The 22,794-nt window shown below is 32.5% G+C and overlaps 2 protein-coding genes across 7 annotated transcripts in view; one reads left to right on the top strand and one right to left on the bottom strand.

The window, feature by feature from the left end:
- COG5 (component of oligomeric golgi complex 5) overlaps nucleotides 1–22,794 on the bottom strand; it is a 364,064-nt gene that overhangs the window by 265,598 nt on the left and 75,672 nt on the right. The gene's annotated exons all lie outside the window — the stretch shown is intronic.
- The window catches only part of GPR22 (G protein-coupled receptor 22), a 91,341-nt gene continuing 74,573 nt past the window's right edge, over nucleotides 6,027–22,794 (top strand). Inside the window, exons 1-3 of one of the 3 annotated variants that reach the window (XM_005550483.5) lie at nucleotides 6,027–6,416; nucleotides 7,344–8,379; nucleotides 10,003–11,643. In XM_005550483.5, coding sequence (XP_005550540.1) covers nucleotides 10,029–11,330 — 1,302 coding nt within the window. In that variant the 5' untranslated portion in view covers nucleotides 6,027–6,416; nucleotides 7,344–8,379; nucleotides 10,003–10,028 and the 3' untranslated portion in view covers nucleotides 11,331–11,643. Of the gene's footprint in view, nucleotides 6,417–7,343; nucleotides 8,380–10,002; nucleotides 11,644–22,794 lie in introns of those variants that run through there. The other 2 variants (XM_005550482.4, XR_012432784.1) reach the window with 2 other exon arrangements.

A 22,794-nucleotide genomic window follows, 5' to 3' on the forward strand; every position in this document is an offset into this window, starting at 1 on the left:
ACATAGCTAAAATAAATCTGAATTCCTCTCCCTCCCTGAGGTTCCCTACCGTATTTGGCTTTTATCTTAAGCAGGTGAGGTTAGAATAGAGTGGAGAGAGAAAAATGAGAGTCCACAAAGTGAAAGAGCAGCTACGTACCAGTCAGCAAGACTGCATTTACATTCAATTGCAAGTGGCTGCCCACTCAGACTCCACAAATGAACTTATAATATACTTAGTCTACCCAAAGCTCCACATCCTCATTGCTGATACCTTTTATGTTAGCTCTCAGAAGCCCTTGATTCAGCAGCTACAGCCATACTGCCTTTTGCCTTAGGGCTCTGAGGCTTGTTGTTTTGTTGATATAATAATAGTTTTTCCTCCTCCAGGCCTAGAGAGTGAGCAATAACCAAGGCACTATTTGAGCAGTTTCATTTAATTCCACCCCTCACTGCTTAGCCTCAAAAAATTCATTAACAGGTAGGTCGTTAGGAGACTCTTACTCTGTACTACTACCCAACCACTTAAACAAGAGCATTTGCTACTGGTCTCATATCCTCTAAATCAGCCCACAAGAGCCCTGTCATTTCTCTTACAGGAAACCCTATCTCTGTCAACATCATATGCTTGTAGCCAAAAATGTCAAAAATTGTTTAGGGTCTAGGATTCTATCCTATTTATAAGCTGTGAATCTAGCCTGTTACTGTTTCATGGATGCTAACATAAGATGTAAGATGCCTGGGTCCAAATCAAAGAACTGTATTACCCATGATACAGTAAGCAGTATGAGCATGATACCAGTGACAATTCACCTTGCCCTCCAAGTCCCTGGCGAAGGGACTGTGGATCCTCTGTGTACTATGGGTTTTTTCACAGCTGAAGAGCACTGAGGTTGGGAAAGTTGCCATTTTTATCACAAAGAAAAGCAAGTCCGCTTGTATTCTTTTTGTCTAGGGAGTCATTACTTCATTCCTCAAGGTTGCTAGCTACAACCCCTTCCTGAGAAATGGATGGGGTAAAGGGTAGTTCTGTTAGGGCTTTGCATTCTCAGCATATCCAGCAAGAAGGTTCAGGGATATTCAGGGGTTTCAACCTAATACCAGAGGTCCTAGGCAGTACAAGAAGGCAAGAATACAAGTAAGTCACACATGTTTCAGGAAAAAGTAAACTATCTCTATTTGCAGACAACATTAATTGTCTATATAGAAAATACCACAGAATTCACACAAAAAAACTCGCAAGACTAATACATGAATTTAGTAAAGTTGCAGGATATGAGTTCAGTATGATCCTAATTACATACACTAGCAATAAACAATTGGATTTGTTTAAAATTAGGTGCTACTTCAATAGCACTAAAGAAATAATTAAATACAAATCTAACAAAATATGTGCAGGATCTGTAGGCCAAGAACTACAAAATATTGACAAAATAAATTTTAAAAGCCCTAAAAATAGCAGAGATACTGTGTTTATAAGTTAGGAGACTCAATACTGTTAAGATGTCAGTTCTTTCCAAAATGATCCACAGATTCTCTGCAATACCAATCAAAATAACAACAGGACTTTTTATAGATATTGCAGCCCTAAACAGAGATCAGAAGGTAGCAGTAACTGAAGATACACTGCTGAATATACCTGGCAGAAAGACACCAGTGATTACAGTCTTTAGGAATTATTAACTAAACTCTTAAAATGCATTCATTTTCCCAAATGGATGACTGAAGTAGTATAGTGGATGTTACTGAGTCTATAGTAGAACTATAGCCTACAGTAAAACTCTGCCATTCTCAGGCTCTATATATAAAGAATGGCAGTCTTTTTACAAAAATGATATGTATCTAACTAGTATCAATAACTAGTATCAAGCACTAGATTGTAGACAGTCAGCTGTGTTCCCTAGCAGAGCATAAGAGTCATAACAGCACAAAAGAGGGGACTTGACATAGCTTTGTTAAATATGTAATCTAGTTGATCAATGGACTTGGCCTCAGGACACAAAATTAACTTGATTCTGCATAACTCAGAGGAAGAGAATTATGCAAAGAAAAAAGGGAAGCAACAGAAAAGAGAAAACAATGGAGTGATGGGGCACAAACATGGCTATTTGTGTAGTTCTTCGATAAAAATATAAGAGAAAAACATCAATAAAATCCATAATATTTAGGAAGGCAAAGAAGGATAGTAAGCAGTCAAAACAGTAAACCAGAAAACTGGACATGAAGGTAATAATTCGGACAAAGCCCCAAAGTAGACATGCCAACGGTTGTACAACAGAGGGAGGATAAACTGTAGTAAAGTCACAGGATCCAAAGTGTAGGTATGGATGGAAAAATGGCAAGAAATGTCATGTGTTTATTTTTATAATGTAAGTGATACTGGCAAATGACTTACAAACACAGTGTGAAAAATAAAAATGAAAAAAAAATGTAAATGCCCAATTTAGGTGAAGTAGGGAAGGATGGGAAAGAATGGCTTGTGGATTTTCTATCTGTTAAGTGTACGCAATTCTGATGCATGTGCTTTATCAAATATAATCAGTTTTCAATTATTCTCATATAGAAAATGAATCACCAATGTTGTTGATTCTCTACGACTTCGGCTACTCCCCACTTGATGGAAGTTCAGCAGATGGTCCACTCCTATTTTTTTGATAAAATATTTGTTGTGAAAGAAATGCAAAGTTGAGAAGCCAAATGAAATTTCTGAATTGGTGTTAAAGCAAAATAACCCTTTTTTCTATGGGCTCCAGTATCAGAGAGAGTTCAAGGTTAACTACGCTAAGTATCCACTGAAAAAGGACCCTTGTCGCAATACAGCTTAAAACTGATTTTCAGCAATTAAAAATTATTTGTACATAGATACCTTAAGATTGTTTCAAAGTACTTTCAGTTATGGTGAATTCCAATATTTCACAAAGCTGAGTTGTTATTTACAAACTCAGAGAATCTTCAAAACTGTGCCATCAGAACTAGCCACAAGCTGGGTAAGAACGATTTAATATTAATGGTACAACATAAATATACAATAAATTACTCTGTCATAGTCACGGTTGTCCAAATTTAAGAAGACAAATACATAAAATTAAATATCAGAGACTCCCCATAGGAGGAATTTTTTAGGAATTAAAACAGATATGTAATTAAAATATTTATAACGAAAAAGAAAAGCACGACTTTTAAAAAAGGATTTTAATTAAGCTGTATTTTGGGGTTAGAATCGTATCTAGTGCTTAGCTATCATTAGGAAGTCAAACTGTTCTCCTAGGTTAGTATACAGAGGTTATATTCATTGCACAAAATATATTAAATGTACAATTTTGAGAGTTACTATGGAAACAAGGATCTTCATAAATTGACAATCTGATTTTTTTTTTTTTTTTTTTGAGACCTACTCTCACCATGTTACCCAGGCTGGAGGGTAGCAGTGCAATCTCAGCTCACTGCAATCTCTGCCACCCAGGTTCAAGCGATTCTCATGCCTCAACCTCCCGAGGAGCTAGACTAGAAGCTTGTGCCACCACGCCTAATTTTTGTATTTTTTGAAGAGACAGGGTTTCACCATGTTGGCCAGATTGGTCTCGAACACCTGATCTCAAGTGATCCACCTGCCTCAGTCTCCCAAAATGCTAGGATTATAGGCGCGAGCCACTGCACCCGGTCTGTTATTAATTCTTTTCATGAAAATAATATAATGATTCTCAATCAGTGGTTGAGATATTTGCATATTTGTTAAAAACAGGGGAAGTTGGAATTACCTTGTTAAGATTTCAGCATACCTTATAATCACCAATTTGTGGTTTTTATAAAGGAAATAAAATTATACTAAGCATTGTACACAATTTTTTAAAAGTTTGTATTATCTTATTTATCCTTGGAGACAAGTTACTTGTACACTAAATAAAGAGCACTGTCCATGCTTGAGCTACCATTATGGCTCAGAAACCCCAGATTTTGTTTTTTAGAAATAATCTGAATATAATTTGAAAACACTGTCTCACAAATAGTTAAACAAAGCACAAAAATATACTTCAACCAAAAGAATCAAACTTGACCCAAAGGAAGTTTCACTTGCCAAAAGTTATACAGGTAATAAATAGCAACTAAATTTAGATTATCCAATTCCAAGTCCCAAGACCTTCATAATTTTCCAAAGAGAGAAGGCCAACCGCCTAGTAGAGTATGGTTTGCAGTTTTAACATTGACTCTGCTGCTAACTTACCTAGACCCTTTCAAGTCAGTAAATTTCTCTGTACCTTGGTTTCTTCTACTTCGTGCGGATTATTCTGATGATAAACATAAGCAACTACTTGAACTCTGGCAGAAAAGCACTCCGCTGTGTTAATAATCTCCTCATCCCCATCACATATTTCCACTGATGCCATGTTTTCTCTGGTCTTAGTTTTAAGCTTAAATGAATGTGTGTGGTGTGGTGTGTGTGTGTGTGTGTATGTGTCAGTTATCTTTATTAATGGCTGGCATTCTAGCAAGATACTTTTCCCCAACTTTCAAAATGCACGAACAGCAGCACAACATTTTCATTTTTAGTATTACCAAAGCCTTGCCACCCAAAGCTGTGCAGAAGGTTTTTGAAATTCACAACAAAATTTTCCCCACATTACTCTCAACTTCTATAGAAATGCAACTCACAACTCACATTGGTCAGCTATTCCCCTATAAAGCTTCAACACTACAAGCGGAAGATTATAAAAATGCATGTTGCTTTTCAAAATAATAAGAAAACAGTTCCAATTGCAAATAAAAAACAGTACACGTTTTGAAAAATGAAGGTCACTAAATATTCCTAAAATAATGGAAATAGGTGATAATTAACATTCTAACAGTTTAGCCACATGTAATGTCTTCTATTTTGTCAACAGAGTCCAGCTGTTTTATCTACTCAAATCTAAAAGAAATTTATCCTCACTATTAAAAACAGAAACTTATTTATAGGTAACTAAAATTAATAGAAATTTAATTTTAAATATTTTAATTTTATTTTTAATATTAAATTTAATCTAAATTTTAATATTTAAATATTTAATTTTAAATATTCAGTACTTGTACCATTATTTTCATTTTGAAAATGTATCTACCTTATAATGATTTGCCTTTATAACTTACAAAGACATGTAACTAACTTACTTTATCCTTTAAAATAATATTTTACTAACAACATTCGCATGTAGTTACATGTAATATTTAAGAAATAGCAACCTACTAAGAAATGTGCCCAGGTCAAAAATAGAATAAGCCAACTGAAATAAAACATTATAGCAAATGATCAGTATACACTTACCAAATAAAAGGGTTATCAAAGGTGAAGACCAAGTAGTAACCTCCAAAAGTAATACAATGATTACTGATTAAAGTTTTATACCCTGAGACTAAGCTACTACAATGAAATGTTTAAAAAATATTTTAGGGTATTATCACCTTAGGTCAATCTGATTATTATTTTGAATGAATGAATGAATGAATGAAATGAATGAATACCCAAATGAATGAATACTGAAGTGAAGTCATGACAATGTTTAACACCTTGAGATGCTCACAACAATTTGGATACCCAGAGAAAATGACTTGAATACAAACAAACTAGTTGAAATTCAATGTGGTTCACAGTAAAGACGCAGTGGGTTTCTATTTGTAGAACAAAGAATCTCAACCAAAAACATATATATGACTAAAATATTCTCAAATGCAATTATCAAGGCTTTAAAAAGAATATATACTTTTTACTATGTAAATCTTTCCTGTTCTCCCACCTCCCTGCATTTTTTTAATGTTTGGCATAAGTGACCAACAAACCAGAATAGAATACACATTTTTAAAATACTAATTTACACATATTCTATTTAAGAACAACATACAACCACTCACAAATTTAGCCTTTTAAAAAAAAATGTCCTTATATAAAACAGTGGGGAGCGGGGGAAATCCCTGCTATACATATGAAGCACAGTTTAAGCCCAATACAACTGACCAATCAAAATTAGTGAATGCACTGCATCTCTCTGCAGTGGAGAGAAGCGACAAGGTAGGCTGTCATTCTGCAAAAGCTGCCCAGAACAGGCTTTCTTCTGAAAAGCAGTGCCGTTCCTTTTTAGAAAGACTGAATCTAAATGTTGTCTCTGGAGACAAGAAGCCTTCAGTATGTTAAATTACTTTCATTATGTATTTTCAGATGCTTATTGATTCCACAGTAGGAAGAGTGAGAGACTGCAGCAGCCTCTAAGCAGCACTACATGTTCCATACATTAGCAGTACTGCTGAAACAATGGCACACTACAGACACATATTTTCATTAAGGTCATTTTCGAAGAGATGTTTATGACCCTCTTCCCCCAGTCCTCTACTAACAAGTGAACAAAATGAATCAATCCAAACTGGAAATGCTGCAACTACATCAAGAATGTATCAAATCTTTAGCAGAGGTAAGATGTGTTCCTTATTATAGTATACAGCTGCTTTTGAACCGGCATAGTGGGGTAAAAATTACTTTGAAAAATTTTAGTCTAAATTTTAAGAGTTTGTTTAATTCTACTTAATGCTAGACATGTATTTTAAGGTCTATTTCTTTTAAGACATGCTACATTTTAAATGTAATTTTTTAGGATGCATTGTTAAATACAAATATTCTTTGTAAATTCACTATGAAGACAGCTTTTAAATCACTTCAGATATACTAAATATTCTTAACGTAATCAGTACAGTTTTTCTCCAGTGTTCCAAAAATGCTTATGTTTCTTAAAAGAACTAGATTTACTATTTTGCTGTTACTTATTACTTAATTTTATGTTAAGTGTAATATTGGGCATGTTCATTGAAAATTAATTTGCAGTTACAATTTTTATTACCTTTTATATTTCAACCACATGAACAATTCATCAATGGAAATTTATAGTATCTTCTGAAATCTGTTTTAATGAGTTAAAATTCAAATCATGTGCTAATAATTAAGCAACTTACAATATTTTTACAGCAAAAAAATGTTGTTAAATTTATTACAAAGAAGAAATAACAGTATGTTTAATGTATACTAATTGTTCATCATCTCTGAAAATACAGGTTAGCTTCTAAAATGAGAGCAGAAATTAATTTTTAAAAATATAGGTTTTCTCTCACAATTGTATTTGAAATGTGAACTCTACTATTAAATAACATAATATATACAATCTTTATTAGGAAAAAAGAATATTTTATTTAAAGAAACTCAATTTTAAGCATATACTGTGGCTCTACTAATACAGTTTGGTTATTCTGATAACAAATACCGGATAATTTTTAAACAAAACTAACTTTCAATTAATTGTAAATTATTAAAAACCCTATTTCTTAACCAATTTTCTTCTTTTCACAAGGGCCGATAGCAGCTAATTCAGTATTTACAACTGACAATATGAAGAATGCAATTGACTGAGCATCTCCCTAGCTGTCTGAACTACGAAATGCAAGATGTTCTTGTAACACGACTTTAAGACATTAAGGAGTTAAAACCAGAGAATAGGTCTACATTACTGATGGAATATAAAAAATCAACTGTATCCTAAGAAGATGCTACATAAAATAACCACAAAAAGAAAAACAATATAACTGTAAAAGCCTGAAAAGAATCGGTGAGCATTTTAAAAGGGGAAGCTTATACTTTAATATACCAGAATTGTGGAAGCTACTGATTCTGGAAGACATAATGAAACATGAATTTCCAAAAAGAAAATAAAATACTTTACCAGCAAACAAAAGGAAGATTTAGCAAGTGTTTTCTGCACTAAATATTCAGATATTCATATCAATTGATATGACTAATGGATTTTTCTATCTGACTTTTATGACCAATTATGTATTCTCTTCTAATGAAAACAAACCAAATTAAATAGCAGATGGTTTTTATCAAATGGACACAGCCTGGATTTATAATATAAAGCAAGTTATGTGATCAAGAAATCATTTCAAAATAGTGAGCACTGCTATAAAAACAGATTTACAATGGTAACAAAAGGATGTCTAAATATATTTTAGAAGCTACAAACCTTATGTTTCCTTTTTTGTTTTCACATATTCTGGAAAATAAAGAAACACTATCATGTACTCCATCAAAGGGAAACATAATTCCTATCATCTGAGGAAATTTCTCTTGGCTGTGACTTTTTAAAGCAAAACAAATACAAATATTATGTACTGTTCTTTAGAAATCCATCAACCAACTAAATCTCATAATGCATGCAGTTGAAGTATTGGAGAGCAAACGAAAGAATTCCTACAAGACATGAAATAAAACACAGCTACTTCACTGTTGTCAGGTAAAAATTCATGTCAAAATCTGTCAATGATATCATGTATCAATTTGTCAAAAACTGCCATAGTGAACCAAAAGGCCCATAAGGCAACAGCAAACAGGTAGGTCAGAAGATGCATGCACCCCACCACACTGCTTAACATTTACAAAAGAACAGAATCTTGCTCTAGAGAAAATGTGTTTTTCTTAATCATCATTTAAATTGACATTTCTGCTTTATTTAATTATAAATCTAACTGATGTGACAAAGACCTGATGTTTAACCTGTCAGTTCAGAAAATTTGGCACACTTAAAATTTTCCATTTTCATAGGATTTCAATGTTAGCTAAGACCTTAACTTACTGGAATAAATATGCCTCTAGTAATACTTTATACTAACTCAGAAGAAATAATATTACCATTTGTGTTTCTGCAATATTATTCCCCAAAAACACGCAAAAATAAAACTGTATTCTAAAACTTGTCAAATATAACATCAAGTGAAAGTTAACATGAATTTTGAAAATTATTAGCTTTTATAATTTATGTTTGAATATGATTTTGCAGTTGAAATGCTGTATTTGAAATGTGAAATACAGTTGGTTGTATGAGTTCATATTTTAAACTGAATATACTGATTGACATTTTAGCCCAGAACATTAGACATTATTTTTTACAAATTAATCTAAACCCCTATATATTAAAATATAGATTTGCATGAATTAGCAAAAGAGTTTGTTTTTTTTTTTAATTTTTCTTCAAAATTAGACAATGGGTGATATATACACAGGTATTGTGTAACTTTAAAAGCTTCCTCAAAAAACGGGCTTCACATACTCCTTTTCCCTAAAATTTCATCTTTTACTTTAAATACTCAGTTTAAATAATGTCAACTGATATATTCCTTTAAACTACTTCAAAAATGGCTACTTCTTAATGTGATATTAAATTTCAATTTTGTTTCCACAAGATACAAGAGGGTGTGGTCACAAAATAAATCATTCATAGGAGTGATTAATGCTCTTTTACCAAGCTTTGTAGCTTTTTACTTTAGCATAATGTCCCATTGCTTCCAATTTTTAAGTTTGCCAATTGCAAAGTTCAGTGAGCATTGTAACTGTGATATATAAAATATTTATCATTGGCCTATTTCTGTGGGAAATAATTCCAAATATCCCCAAGCACATTGCTGACTTCTGAATAAGAATTCAATCAACATGGATAAAGCATCTTAAAACAAACTAGTGCCCTGTACCATTTGTCATTTTAAATGAACACTTGTCCTGTTCATTTGAAATCTCACAGGAATAATTACACCTACACTCATTATGCTAGAGCACATTAAAATAGCATTTATTTGCTACCTACTCACAACATTTAAATGAAATTTTAAGACATTGGGCTGAAATTAATTTTGTATGCTAGATAGTTTTATCATACAAAAATACACTTTATCTCAAATAATAAGCTGGAAATACTCAAATGAGAAAAACCCTTTAGTATATTAAGTAACTTTGCACTACAGAGGAACAATTTCCACAGTTATTTCTTCAAAAGGAAAACACAATTTTCTATCAAAACAATGCAACCTTGATGTTTCTTAATTCTACATTTTCTATTAATAGTTTACAAACTTAAAAATTAAACTAAGTACACAATTAAAAGATTTTTTTCTTAAAAAGAACACGTTATACATCATTTAAATTGCCAAATATCAAATAGTTTATTCTATTTCACTTTCTAGGGGAAAAAACCAACTGCTCCAAAAGAATGTGTTTTTCTCCCATTCTGGAAATCAACATGCAGTCTGAATCTAACATTACAGTGCGAGATGACATTGATGACATCAACACCAATATGTACCAACCACTATCATATCCGTTAAGCTTTCAAGTGTCTCTCACCGGATTTCTTATGTTAGAAATTGTGTTGGGACTTGGCAGCAACCTCACCGTATTGGTACTTTACTGCATGAAATCCAACTTAATCAACTCTGTCAGTAACATTATTACAATGAACCTTCATGTACTTGATGTAATAATTTGTGTGGGATGTATTCCTCTAACTATAGTTATCCTTCTGCTTTCACTGGAGAGTAACACTGCTCTCATCTGCTGTTTCCATGAGGCTTGTGTATCTTTTGCAAGTGTCTCAACAGCAATCAACGTTTTTGCTATCACTTTGGACAGATATGACATCTCTGTGAAACCTGCAAACCGAATTCTGACAATGGGCAGAGCTGTAATGTTAATGATATCCATTTGGATTTTTTCTTTTTTCTCTTTCCTGATTCCTTTTATTGAGGTAAATTTTTTCAGTCTTCAAAGTGGAAATACATGGGAAAACAAGACACTTTTATGTGTCAGTACAAATGAATACTACACTGAACTGGGAATGTATTATCACTTGTTAGTACAGATCCCAATATTCTTTTTCACTGTTGTAGTAATGTTAATCACATACACCAAAATACTTCAGGCTCTTAATATTCGAATAGGCACAAGATTTTCAACAGGGCAGAAGAAGAAAGCAAGAAAGAAAAAGACAATTTCTCTAACCACACAACATGAGGCTACAGACATGTCACAAAGCAGTGGTGGGAGAAATGTAGTCTTTGGTGTAAGAACTTCAGTTTCTGTAATAATTGCCCTCCGGCGAGCTGTGAAACGACACCGTGAACGACGAGAAAGACAAAAGAGAGTCTTCAGGATGTCTTTATTGATTATTTCTACATTTCTTCTCTGCTGGACACCAATTTCTGTTTTAAATACCACTATTTTATGTTTAGGCCCAAGTGACCTTTTAGTAAAATTAAGATTGTGTTTTTTAGTCATGGCTTATGGAACAACTATATTTCACCCTCTATTATATGCATTCACTAGACAAAAATTTCAAAAGGTCTTGAAAAGTAAAATGAAAAAGCGAGTTGTTTCCATAGTGGAAGCTGATCCCCTGCCTAATAATGCTGTAATACACAACTCTTGGATAGATCCTAAAAGAAACAAAAAAATTACCTTTGAAGATAGTGAAATAAGAGAAAAATGTTTAGTACCTCAGGTTGTCACAGACTAGAGAAAAGTCTAAGTTTCACCAAATCCACATTCAAATGAGTTTTAAATTGTAAAAACTGATATTACTGCCAAATATAAGAAAAAATATTTTAAGTATTGGTTATGTTGTAAATTTTCAATGTGAATGTCAACTAGATAGGTCATATATATTCAATTTCTTCATTACTTAATGTATTTGTTGCATGGCAGTTTGTTAAAGTACTATCATGTGTATATTTTGTCAATATTATGTCCAACAGAAAATATTCATGTAAGTCATATTTTCTAAAGAATAAATACATAGCCTTAAAACAGCGTATAACTTTAAAATGTAACTGACATAGGTATCCTTGCTTTTTTTTTTAAGTTAAAATGCATTGTTTCTAAGCCACAAACTATAGATATATTTAGATTACAACTAGAGTAGCATTTTAATCTAAAAACCAAAATTATGGGCTCAAAACAATCCAGTATTTTCCATACCACTATGCTATGTTTCCTGGTATAGTGTATTTGCTATATTTGATGCATCAAAAATAATTAAGTACGTATGAAGTTTTATTATTTTAAATGTAAAAAATCATAGAATTTATCAAAATTTTAAAATTAATGAACCAAAAAAACCTCTATATGCACACCAAGACAGAGAAACTTTAAAATTCATGTTTACTATGAAAAAAAGATTGATTTTCTAAGTTCAAGGATAGTATGCCTATAACATATAAATGAAATGAAAATAAAGGGAAGGAAGAATACTAAAGCACCAGCCTCTTTCTTCCCTCCTCACTTTGCTTAAATCTAAGCCAAATGCTCTGGATTAATATAGTATACTGATTTAAAAAAAAAAAAAGTACATTAAAATAAACTGACTTCCTAACTTTATTCAACTCAGCCCTTTTGTATAACAGAAAGTTAAATACCCAAATCTGAATACCAGGAATGAAAAAGAAAAGACTTTAAATCATTATAGAAAAGTCTAACAAAGCCTCTAATTTTAGATACATACAACTTTAGAGTAATACAGTTTATACAGTGTTCCTACCAAATCATAGCTCCCAAGTATTTAAAAATGTAGTTGTTTTATTTCCACACTGAAAATCACTAAGGTAACAATAAGTCTTGTCACTTTTCTACTGTACTATCACTTAATTTAACTTCAGGTATTTTTCTCTCTAACCCTCAATTCATGTGGGAAAATCATGAAATTACTAACCTTAACTATGGATTACAAGGATTGGGAATCTCATATCAAACAAACATTTTCCAGTTGTTATAACGTAATAATCTATCAATAAGTGCCAATATCACTATCAGAAAATTTGCCATAAGTTATTTAAAATAGGAAAATACTTACTGCATTGTAATTGGTTAGCTGAACTTTTATTCTATTTTCTGAAACTGTATCCACTAAACCAAGTAGCAATTCATTTTTAAAGAAAATATTAAATGTCTCAAAAATCAATAGTATATCACTTTTATACAAATAAATGAGATTTATCTAGTCTAGTTTACTGAATACCCTAATCCTTGGAGAAATGAATACCATGCAATAGCTTGAACTCACTAAGGTTACATGGCAAATTAAATAGTAATTTACTTCTGATAATAATGTTAACATAATGTCAAATCTTGGCAAAAGCCCAGTTTCCTTCTGCCTTATTTTCTACTGTTTCTTTGGAATTAAAAAAAAAAATGCTTCAATTTAACAAAATGTAGCATAAGCAAGTGAGATATTTTTTGAAACGCCAAAAAGAAATTAACACTTCAGGCACAAAAGGATTAAGAAAATTTTCATTTGGTAAATACATTTGGCACTGACTAGCTCCTAATCTTCTTTTATTTTTTATCCCAGGAAATAAAACAAACTCATTAATATCTTCATTTAAAAATTTTAAAAATGAATTTTATAATTGGACTCCCAAGCATAAATTTTTAATATCTAGTTTTATAATCTTAATAAAAATTAGACTATTTTTAGAACCTTCATATTAAGAAAAACTCCCTTGTTTTAAATATTTTTATTCTTCAGGTTTATAACTATGCCAAAGAACTCAGTATAAAAACAGAGATTTCTATTATATTTGTCTAAACTGCTTTCATGCCTTCTTGTCCTCTGTAATAAGAAATTAAATAAGAAATAAATGGTAAATATTACAACATTGCCCTTTAAACTGCTATCATTTCTATACTTGACACTGAAGCAGACATTTAACAAGCATTTCTGACCATCTGTAATGATCTTTCAGGTATATAAAAGTGCATCAACTGATTTACGACAATACCTATCAGAAAACTTCTAATAGCTTTTTAATGTGCTAAGTAGTATATAACATGTAAATCAAAATAATATTTATGTGTTAAAAATTTAGCTTCAAAAACAAGTCACAACTATGTTTCCAACTACTGACCTCAGCTTAAATGTGAGAATGAGAAACTTAGACAACTTTTTGTATTAAATATCTGTTCTATGAAAAGAACATATTTCTACTTTCTTTACATTGGTCTTCATTACAATGTGTGAATTTTTCACTTTATTTCAAATAATTTTGCTCAAAAAAGCATTAAGGCTAATTCTTCCTGTTAGAATGAAAAATTTAAAATGCAAAAGCAATAGAGGCAACAATAAATTCAATATGGGATCCTTCTTAAAACTACATTTTTCTATCCATATATTATAAATCATAGGCATAGACATCAATTTCTACATAGTTAACTGGGCCAGTTCTTCCAAAGGATAAAAAGCCCTTAGTAGGGCTTATTCCACATAGTATTTTAAATACCAACCAAATATAAGCTCAACAAGATATGGTAAATTTTATTTGCTTTGTTTTGTGTGTTAATTTAAGGGAGTTGTTACTCTACCAACTACTACTGAACAAATGTTCAAAGTTATTGTGAAGGTAGAATTATTTACAATTATACATCTTTAAAATGCTATTCATAATCATTCTGTACTTCTGACCCAAGTCAATTTTTAGGTGTATGTTCTATTCTTTCATCCTTTAACTAAAGTAACAGTAGTCTCCCCTTATCTGTGGTTTTACCTGCTGCAGCTTCAGTTACCCATGGTCAGTCAGCATGGTCAACTCTGTGGTCCAAAAATATTAAATGGAAAATTCCAGAAATAAACAATTTATAAGTTTTAAATTGTTATATTTAAACTTATTTATAAATTTATGTATAATTGTACTACTTTATTATTACTTGTTGTTAATATCCTACTGTGCCTAACATATGATTTAAACTTTATCATAGGTACGCATGTATAGGAAAAAAACATAGTACATGTTATACTATATATAGGGTTCGATACTATCCATGGTTTCAGGCATTCTCTGGCAGTCTTGGGATGTATCCCTGACGATAAGCAGGGACGAATGTGTAGCAAAATCTCAGTTCCCTGGGCATTAAAAACTAGATTCCTCATTGAACTGAAATTAGACTTAAGGGTTAAAAAAATATAACATTATTAGAAAACAGGAACTTAGTAGGGCTTATTTCACATAGTATTTCAAGACTACTTCCCAAAGTCAATAAAACTTTTAATTTTATTGCATTTCATGATTATACAATTAAGTACTAGCTTTGTGATTCAATTAGCATTTAAAATCTTACAGAAAAGAGGCATTTTGGCAGATAGTTTGAATTATATGATAGTCATTACTCTCAAGAGCTTATAATCTAGGTATTAAAAAGTATGACAATACCTAAAAACAGAGGCAGATGTGGTAAATACTATAAAAGAAGAATAAAGTTCTTAATAGACTTAAGAAGAAAGGGATCATGTTGAATTTAAGAAGAAAGGCTTCTATCTTATGCTAGAAGAGATATCTGAGCAGGGGAATACAAGGTGAAAAAATGAGCTTCAAAAAAACAAATAAAACAGCAATACATAGACAGAATTGATGAGGTAAGACACAGAAAATAGGAAGCTGCTGCCATCACCTTCATAGCTAGTGAAAAGCCTGGCAAAAAGTGATGGCACTAGCTTGACAAGGGAGTATACAGATGTGACAGGTAATGTGAAGGCAGAATCAATATTTTCTAACTAGCTAGGCAAGAAAGCTGGCATAAGAGACTGAAGAATTAAAAATGATGACCATAAGGAAGACCATAAGAAACAGATTACCCGCAATAATCAAATAACTATTTAATTATGCTTTGTGTAAATTACACTGATAACACAGGCAAAAACAAAAAGAATATTTGGCAAGGCAGAACACTCAATGAAGTAAAATAACATTAAATAATGTTCTAGTTATTAGAAGCTATTCAGAATGAAAATTTCTAATTGATGTTTTAAATTATCTACCTTATATATATTTCAATTGGTTTATTCCATTTTTTCATTAAACACATATTTTCTAATAACTATTTTAACTATAAAATACACGGTGAGAAAATACCAACGCACATGAAGTAAAACACACAAATGTCATCCTTTGCTATTTTCCCTGAATCACAGGCATCCATCCAACTCCTTATATACGTATTGTCCTCATTCTTTGTTAATGGCTACATACAAATAGTTTTTAATTAAATTTTTTTAAAATAGCAAGATTTCTAAAGGATAATAGTAATGAAAGGGCAAATAAAGCTTTTTCTATTCCATTTAAGTGGCTTCAAACTGTATTTGAAAATCATGTTAGAAAATTTACATTTTCAGTTTCAATTAAAAATTAAAACGTTCAGTTGCCAAAGGTAACTTGGCCACTGAGAAGGTTATATTTCAGAATGAAGGCAAGAAGCAATGGGAAAACCATAAAATAATGTATTTCTTTTATCCTTTTCACCAAATAAGATGAGAAATAAGAATACTAAAGTAAACTTTTAGCAAATATTTTCTTTATATCTCAGATGAGCACCTGTATATACTCCTGAATGTAAGCCCCCGACTCAGGGACTGCAGTGAACACTAAGAAAGTTAAAAATGAGTTGACCAATAATAAATGTTAGAAATTTTAAAAGTTCAGATCACATCATAAAAGAGAAAGTAAGGAGATAAAAGAACCCAGATGAGGCTGGAAAAAGACCTAAAATACTCAAAGATGTTAAGCTGTTAGAGAAATACGAATAGAATACAGAATCGTAGGTTAGAGTTCACAAAAGAAAACTAATTTGAAGATTGACTTTTTTCTAAAAAGCATTCAAAAAAGCAAAAGATACCCCTATTGACAGGCTGCACATACTAGAAATATAACAACAAACACTGCATCATAACAAGTGGAATAAATATTAAATATTACAATTTATAGATATTTAGAACAAAATGGCATTGAAATGTGGAAACAAATGGAAAAGTGGGCTTATCACTAATACAAAAGCCATCACCTTTTAAGAAATACTCATTTTTTCAGGACAAAAAGAGCCAAGCAAACGTAATCACAATAATCTTTCCTCCCTTGCTCATATTAAAACAACATGTGAAAATAATCCTAAGTGTCTCTCCCATTCTATTCACACATTTTCTACAGGCCTCCATAAGCTGTATCCATGGCTTTCAAATATGACAGCTTTGTACTTGCACCAGCAAGTGGTAAAATGTGCTGTCATTCCTGTCACTGACACCAATATCAACTCCCTGCCACTATCAAACCCTGAGGCATCAAGTAAGATAAGGGAGGTGAGCTAAGTCTGTCTGGGATTGAGGTCATTTTCGTCACCCTGCTTCTGTGAGAGCAATATGTCATATTTTTCTGAGAGGTATTAAGCAAAGGCAGACTACCAAAGCACATCAACCAATTTCTCAGGATGAAGAGAGAAAGTGGCTAGCAAGGATGACAAGGTTATGGGGAAACTGCTTTTCCCTCAGATAGCTGTGGACACATAATACTCACGAGATTTGAAAAATGTTTTAAACGTAATATAAAATTTTAAAATGTTAATGCTAACAAATGACAGCACTGGCCATATTAAACATAGGCTGCAGGAGTGGGAAATACATATGGGACTGTAGTGAGGTAATCATTATATATTAATAAATTTATATTTCAATCAGCCAGTAATATTATACACAATCCCATATGTCATATACTACAAACTGAGTACACTGATTGGGTATACTGCATACTGATTGAGTAAAGAAGAATCAAAGATATATATTTCAATCAAAATATTGCTAATGACTTAGGATAGGTTGAAATATAAAATATCAAATGTACATACTCTGTACTTTAAAAGTCTTACTCTCAATTCTTAAGAAACTTTGTCTTTTCTTTTGCTGTTAAATTTTTTCCAACTATTACTTCTTACAAACAACAAAATGCTAGCAAACTGTAGTTACCTAACAACTTTGTAAAAACTGTCTTAAATGCACACAATACAGTAACAGTTGGTAATACTAATGTACTTTCGCACTACTTTTATAACACCTTTATACTGCTTTTATAATGCCTCCCAAAAAAGTACCTGATACATACCAACTGATCAGTAAATATTAGTGGAATTGAAAACGAACAAATTTTAAACCTCAGACCCTACTGTTTTATCTTGTTTAGAAGGTTGTTTCTCAAAATGTAGTCCACCTATATCAGAGATTCTGCAGTACTTTTTAAAATGCCAATTCCTGGGCCCCATATCTGACCCTCTGACTTACTGAATCAGAATCTCTGAGGTTGCAGTCCTGAAAAAAAATTTTTTTTTTTTTTTTTTTTTTTAGAGACAGAGACTTGTTCTCTCACCCAGGTTGAGATGCAGTGGTACAATCATGGCTCACTGCAGCCTCAAACTCTGAGGTGCAAGTGATTCTCTCACCTCAGCCTCCCAAGTAGCCGGGACTACAGGCATGCACCACCATGACGAGCTAATTTTTAAAAATATGTCTGTAGAGACGGGGTCTCATTATGTCGCCCAGGCTGGTCTCAAACTCCTGGTCTCAAGCAATCCTCCCGCCTTGGCCTCCCAAAGTTCTGGGATTGCAGGTGTGAGCCACCACACCCAACCAATATACGTTTTAGTAAGTACTCTCAGGTGCCTTGTGTGCTGACATTTAAGAATTACTACTTTAGATTTCAGAACACAGACTATGTATCAAGGCGACATTCAAAAAATGAAAAGGTACAGAAGCAGCTCTTAATTCAGACTGTACTGCCGTCTTGAAAAAAATTCCTCCATTTACTTCATTTTAACTGATTAAATTTTAGTTGGATTATATATACTATAATCCAGTACTACATTAGCTTTCTAAGAAATAAAATGTTGTTTCTTTAAACAAGGTTATCTAGACAAAAGTTTCCTTTAAGAACCAGAAGATAAAATGCTACCAAACACATTCACCATAAACTGTTACGTACTTCACTCAACCAAACTACTCAATTAATTATAAAATTGCATGGCTACTATTTTTCATAAAATTCATACTCAAACCAGAAGTACTATTCTTGCACATTTTTGCTTATTTCACTATAAAACTTCCACTAAAACATAATTGACATAAAAGAATTACTTCTAAAAGAAACTTGCAGTGAAAATACTTACAAATCATATTTTGTATAGTTTTGAACAAATGCCATTCAGGTTATGTAGAGGTCTGAATCAAATATTTTTCCTTTGCTATTATTATTTACTTTGTACCATTAATGCAACTTAGTAAACAGTAACCTAATCTTTGATAATTTTATGACATCCTTTAATTTAAATTCCTATGCTGTTTTATAATAGTTTAAGTAATACTGATACTTGATAAATGCCACAAATGGTATTACAGAAACACTACTCTAGGAACATTTCTTATTAACCCTTTCACTAGGAATTTTTTCCAACCACACTGATATTATCTTTTGTTGTTACTTTTGGTTTTTAGTATTTTCATTGATTTAATCATGAAACTAACCTATCACAACTTATTATTGAAAATGAGCATTATTGAAAATCAGCTGCTAGCAAATACAACTTAAAGATACAAAGACAAGGCCGGGAGTGGTGGCTCACGCCTGTAATCCCAGCACTTTAGGAGGCTTAGGTGGGTGGATCACCTGAGGTCGGGAGTTTGAGACCAGCCTGACCAACATGGAGAAACCCATATCTACTAAAAATACAAAATTAGCCAGGTGTGGTGGTGCATGCCTGTAATCCCAGCTACTTGGGAGGCTGAGGCAGGAGAATCGCTTGAACCTGGGAGGCAAAGGTTGTGGTAAGCCGAGATCGCACCATTGCACTCCAGACTGGGGGGGCAACAAGAACGAAACTCCGTCTCAAAAGAAAAAAAAAAAGATACAAAGACAATAATTCAATAATTCAGGTGACTGGATATGGCCACATTATAGAAAAATATTTGCCAAATAATATATTCCAGATAAACAATGGCTTTAGTATAGGGTTTCCCAGGATCTCATAAAGTACCCTAAATCAGATGCAAAAAGCCATGGGTGTGGTTATGCACTTTTTTTTTCCTAGAACAAAGATTCAAATTCAGGAAGATCCTCTAAAGAGTATATAACCCAAAATTAAAATAAAAATCATCGTCAGTGTTAGGAAGAAAGCAGGGAAGCAAAATTGGTAAATGTTAGATATAATTTTATTTATGTATATCCTCCCTTATCCTAAAGATAATATAAAATAACGTTAGCATTTTCTTTTTCTGTTTTGAGACAGGGTCTCACTAGGTTGCCCAGGTTGGCCTCGTACTCCTGGGTTCAAGCAATCCTCCCTGCTCAGCATCTCAAGTGGCTGGGGAGACAGGCGCACATCATTGCACACAGCAAGATGACTTTAAAAGGCATAGAATTTTAGATACAACTGAACTAAACAAAAAAATAATAAAATCAGAGCAAAGAGCATGAAAAGGACGAAAAAATACTTGTATCATTAAGTCCTGTATTCTGGCAAGAGGTGAGCCACAAATTGTTCCTTATGATTTCTTTTTAATTTTTATTTTAGGCTCTTTCCTTGAATTCTATGTACTTTCTACTAGGTCATTTAAACAGGGAAAAGGAGCTGATTACATGTCTCAGCATTGGTAAGATTAAAAACTCCCTAGATGTACAAGTACAACTATTGATACTAAGACCAGAGAGCAGTGACTCTCATGGGCCTTCCCATGTCTCTCATGGGTCTTCTCAATGTTTTTCACAACTATAACGATATCTGAAGTCTCACGTGGTTGTTTCTTATATCCCTCAATGTATAACACTGGCCACAACAACCTTGTAGAAAAGGCGACAAGAAGTCTCACATAGCTAATGATTATAATTACTCTCAATGTACAATAATAACATCAAACTAAAGTGAAATTTAGTAAAAAGAATTAGATGGGAATGGTTGTCTAGGTATAAAACCCTCTGCAACTCTGGTTTAATCCAGGGATAGATTCTAGAACGTTAAAACAGTGGATTTGAATCATTTCATAACACAACTAAGAGGTCAATCAGACTGGGTAGAAAGGGAAGGGTAGTACCTCCAACTGAAAAGAAGACAAGTGTTCTTAAAAACAAAAATGGCCTCTAGGTTTTCTAATACAGTTACTTTCTCCTTCCCTTACCCCACAACCTTCAGAGATTCACTAAGAGAAATGGAGCATGGACTGATAATCTTCAGAAATACCTTCCACAAATATTCTCTCTCAACAAAATTATGGAAAATAATTGACAGGGAAATTATAAAGTACAGAACACAAACTTGAATAGCCACCAGAGCTGAAAAGACTAAAATCTCAAGAACGCCACTCTGTTTTGTGCAGAGGTTGCTGTTACCAAATTCTGAAATAAGCTAAAGAACTGAATTTTCATTAACTAATTTTAAGAAAAGTCTACTTTGCCTGAAATTTCTGGTTCTCAAAACTGATGATTTGATTCAAAGATACAGTTAGAACAGATACAATAACAGCTAAAAGAACTGTGTTCTGAATTACATGACAAAGGATACCCTACAAATGCTTTATCACCACTGTCAAACACAAGAAATAAGATACTGTTAAATACAGTATTCTTCTATCGGTACTATTTATATTAACACATATGCTTACCGATTTTACAATGTAACTGGCTTCTCAAACTAAATAAATGTTTCTAAAAACTTGGTGAATAACATGTCACAGAATCTAGTGACACAAATACACCCAGACTAAATTGTCTGACAACAATAATCATAAATCCTAGTTACTATAGTATACAAGTCTGTTATATTTTAAGCACTGAAAAAAATTATAAAAGCACTTTTAAAGGGTCCATTATGATAGAACTTAGCCCTCACTTAATGCCAAATTTGAACATTTCATAAAACATTGGGGTTGTATTTGCTTACAGAAGCAGAGGAGATAAGATAAATATGCCAACATCAATGTCACAAGGCAAAATATAGTAAGACTATAAGTAAAGAGCAATTGGGCTCAAAGGAAAAGGAGGCACATGTACCTGGAAAAGGTGTAGAAAGCAAATGGCACTTGAAATGAACTCTGAATGAAGGATGAGACTGGCTGATGGCATCAGGGCAAGGACAGCACATTAGGCAGAGGCACAAACTTGGGCAATTGTACAGAAGCAAGAAAAGCAAGTCTCCAGGAAACAATTCACTTTGGTAGACTCCACACTCTATGAATGTAGAAGCAGACGGAGATAAAGCTGGAAAATAGGTTACATTCATGTTCGCCGGGCCAAAAAAAAATTATAATTTAATCCCAAAGCCTAGAGAAAGTCTTTCTAGACTTAACAGTATGGAAGCGTATGTTGAAAAACATACATTTTTCACTTTCTATTTCCATCATCATAGTTTATGCCCTCAATACCCTATACCCCTGTAAGGTGAAGATATCAAGTCAGAGGCTAGCAATCTCTCACAATTTCCATTTCCATTTACCTAAAATACAATTCTGCTCATTTTCAATCCTGATCACAAATCTTCAACCAGATACTCATCACTGAGACTTAAAATACAACATAATATATAACAGAAAATAATTCAAATCCAAATATTGCAGCAATGTCTTCATATTTTTCAAATGTAGAATTAAGATACCATACAAATTACTCAAAGACACAGTCTTGGAAAAAAAATGCCAGTGGAAAATGCATATGTCCAATTCTATTTTCCTATTAAAAGCTATAAAAAAGAAAACAGTAAAAAATCTAGCTGTAAATAGTAATAAGTGAAAAATAACTAAAATGCAACAAAAACCATAATCCTAAGATTTAAAAAGGAAAATAATACACAAACAACTGAACTGCAACAGAAAGTCCATACAAGACTTAAGCAAATATAAGAATTTATTATGAAAAATAACATATTCCAAATCTGTGAAGTGATGGATTATTAATTAAGTTGTGTTGGAGAAGTAACTAAACAATGGAAAAACAGGGCTTAATGCTTAACCATTCCCAGAGTCAGTGAGTTGTACAACTCCAGAAAGCACAGTTTACATTATATTCTATGTGACAGTAAATAGTACTGCCTAGAGTTGTGAGATGTGGTTGCTATGTGCGTAAGTTACACCAAAATAAACAGCAGACAGGTAAAAGTAAAATCATAAAAAACATCCAATAATATGGAGGTGA

This window comes from Macaca fascicularis, chromosome 3, assembly GCF_037993035.2.
Source record: "Macaca fascicularis isolate 582-1 chromosome 3, T2T-MFA8v1.1".
Taxonomy (NCBI): Eukaryota; Metazoa; Chordata; class Mammalia; order Primates; family Cercopithecidae; genus Macaca; species Macaca fascicularis.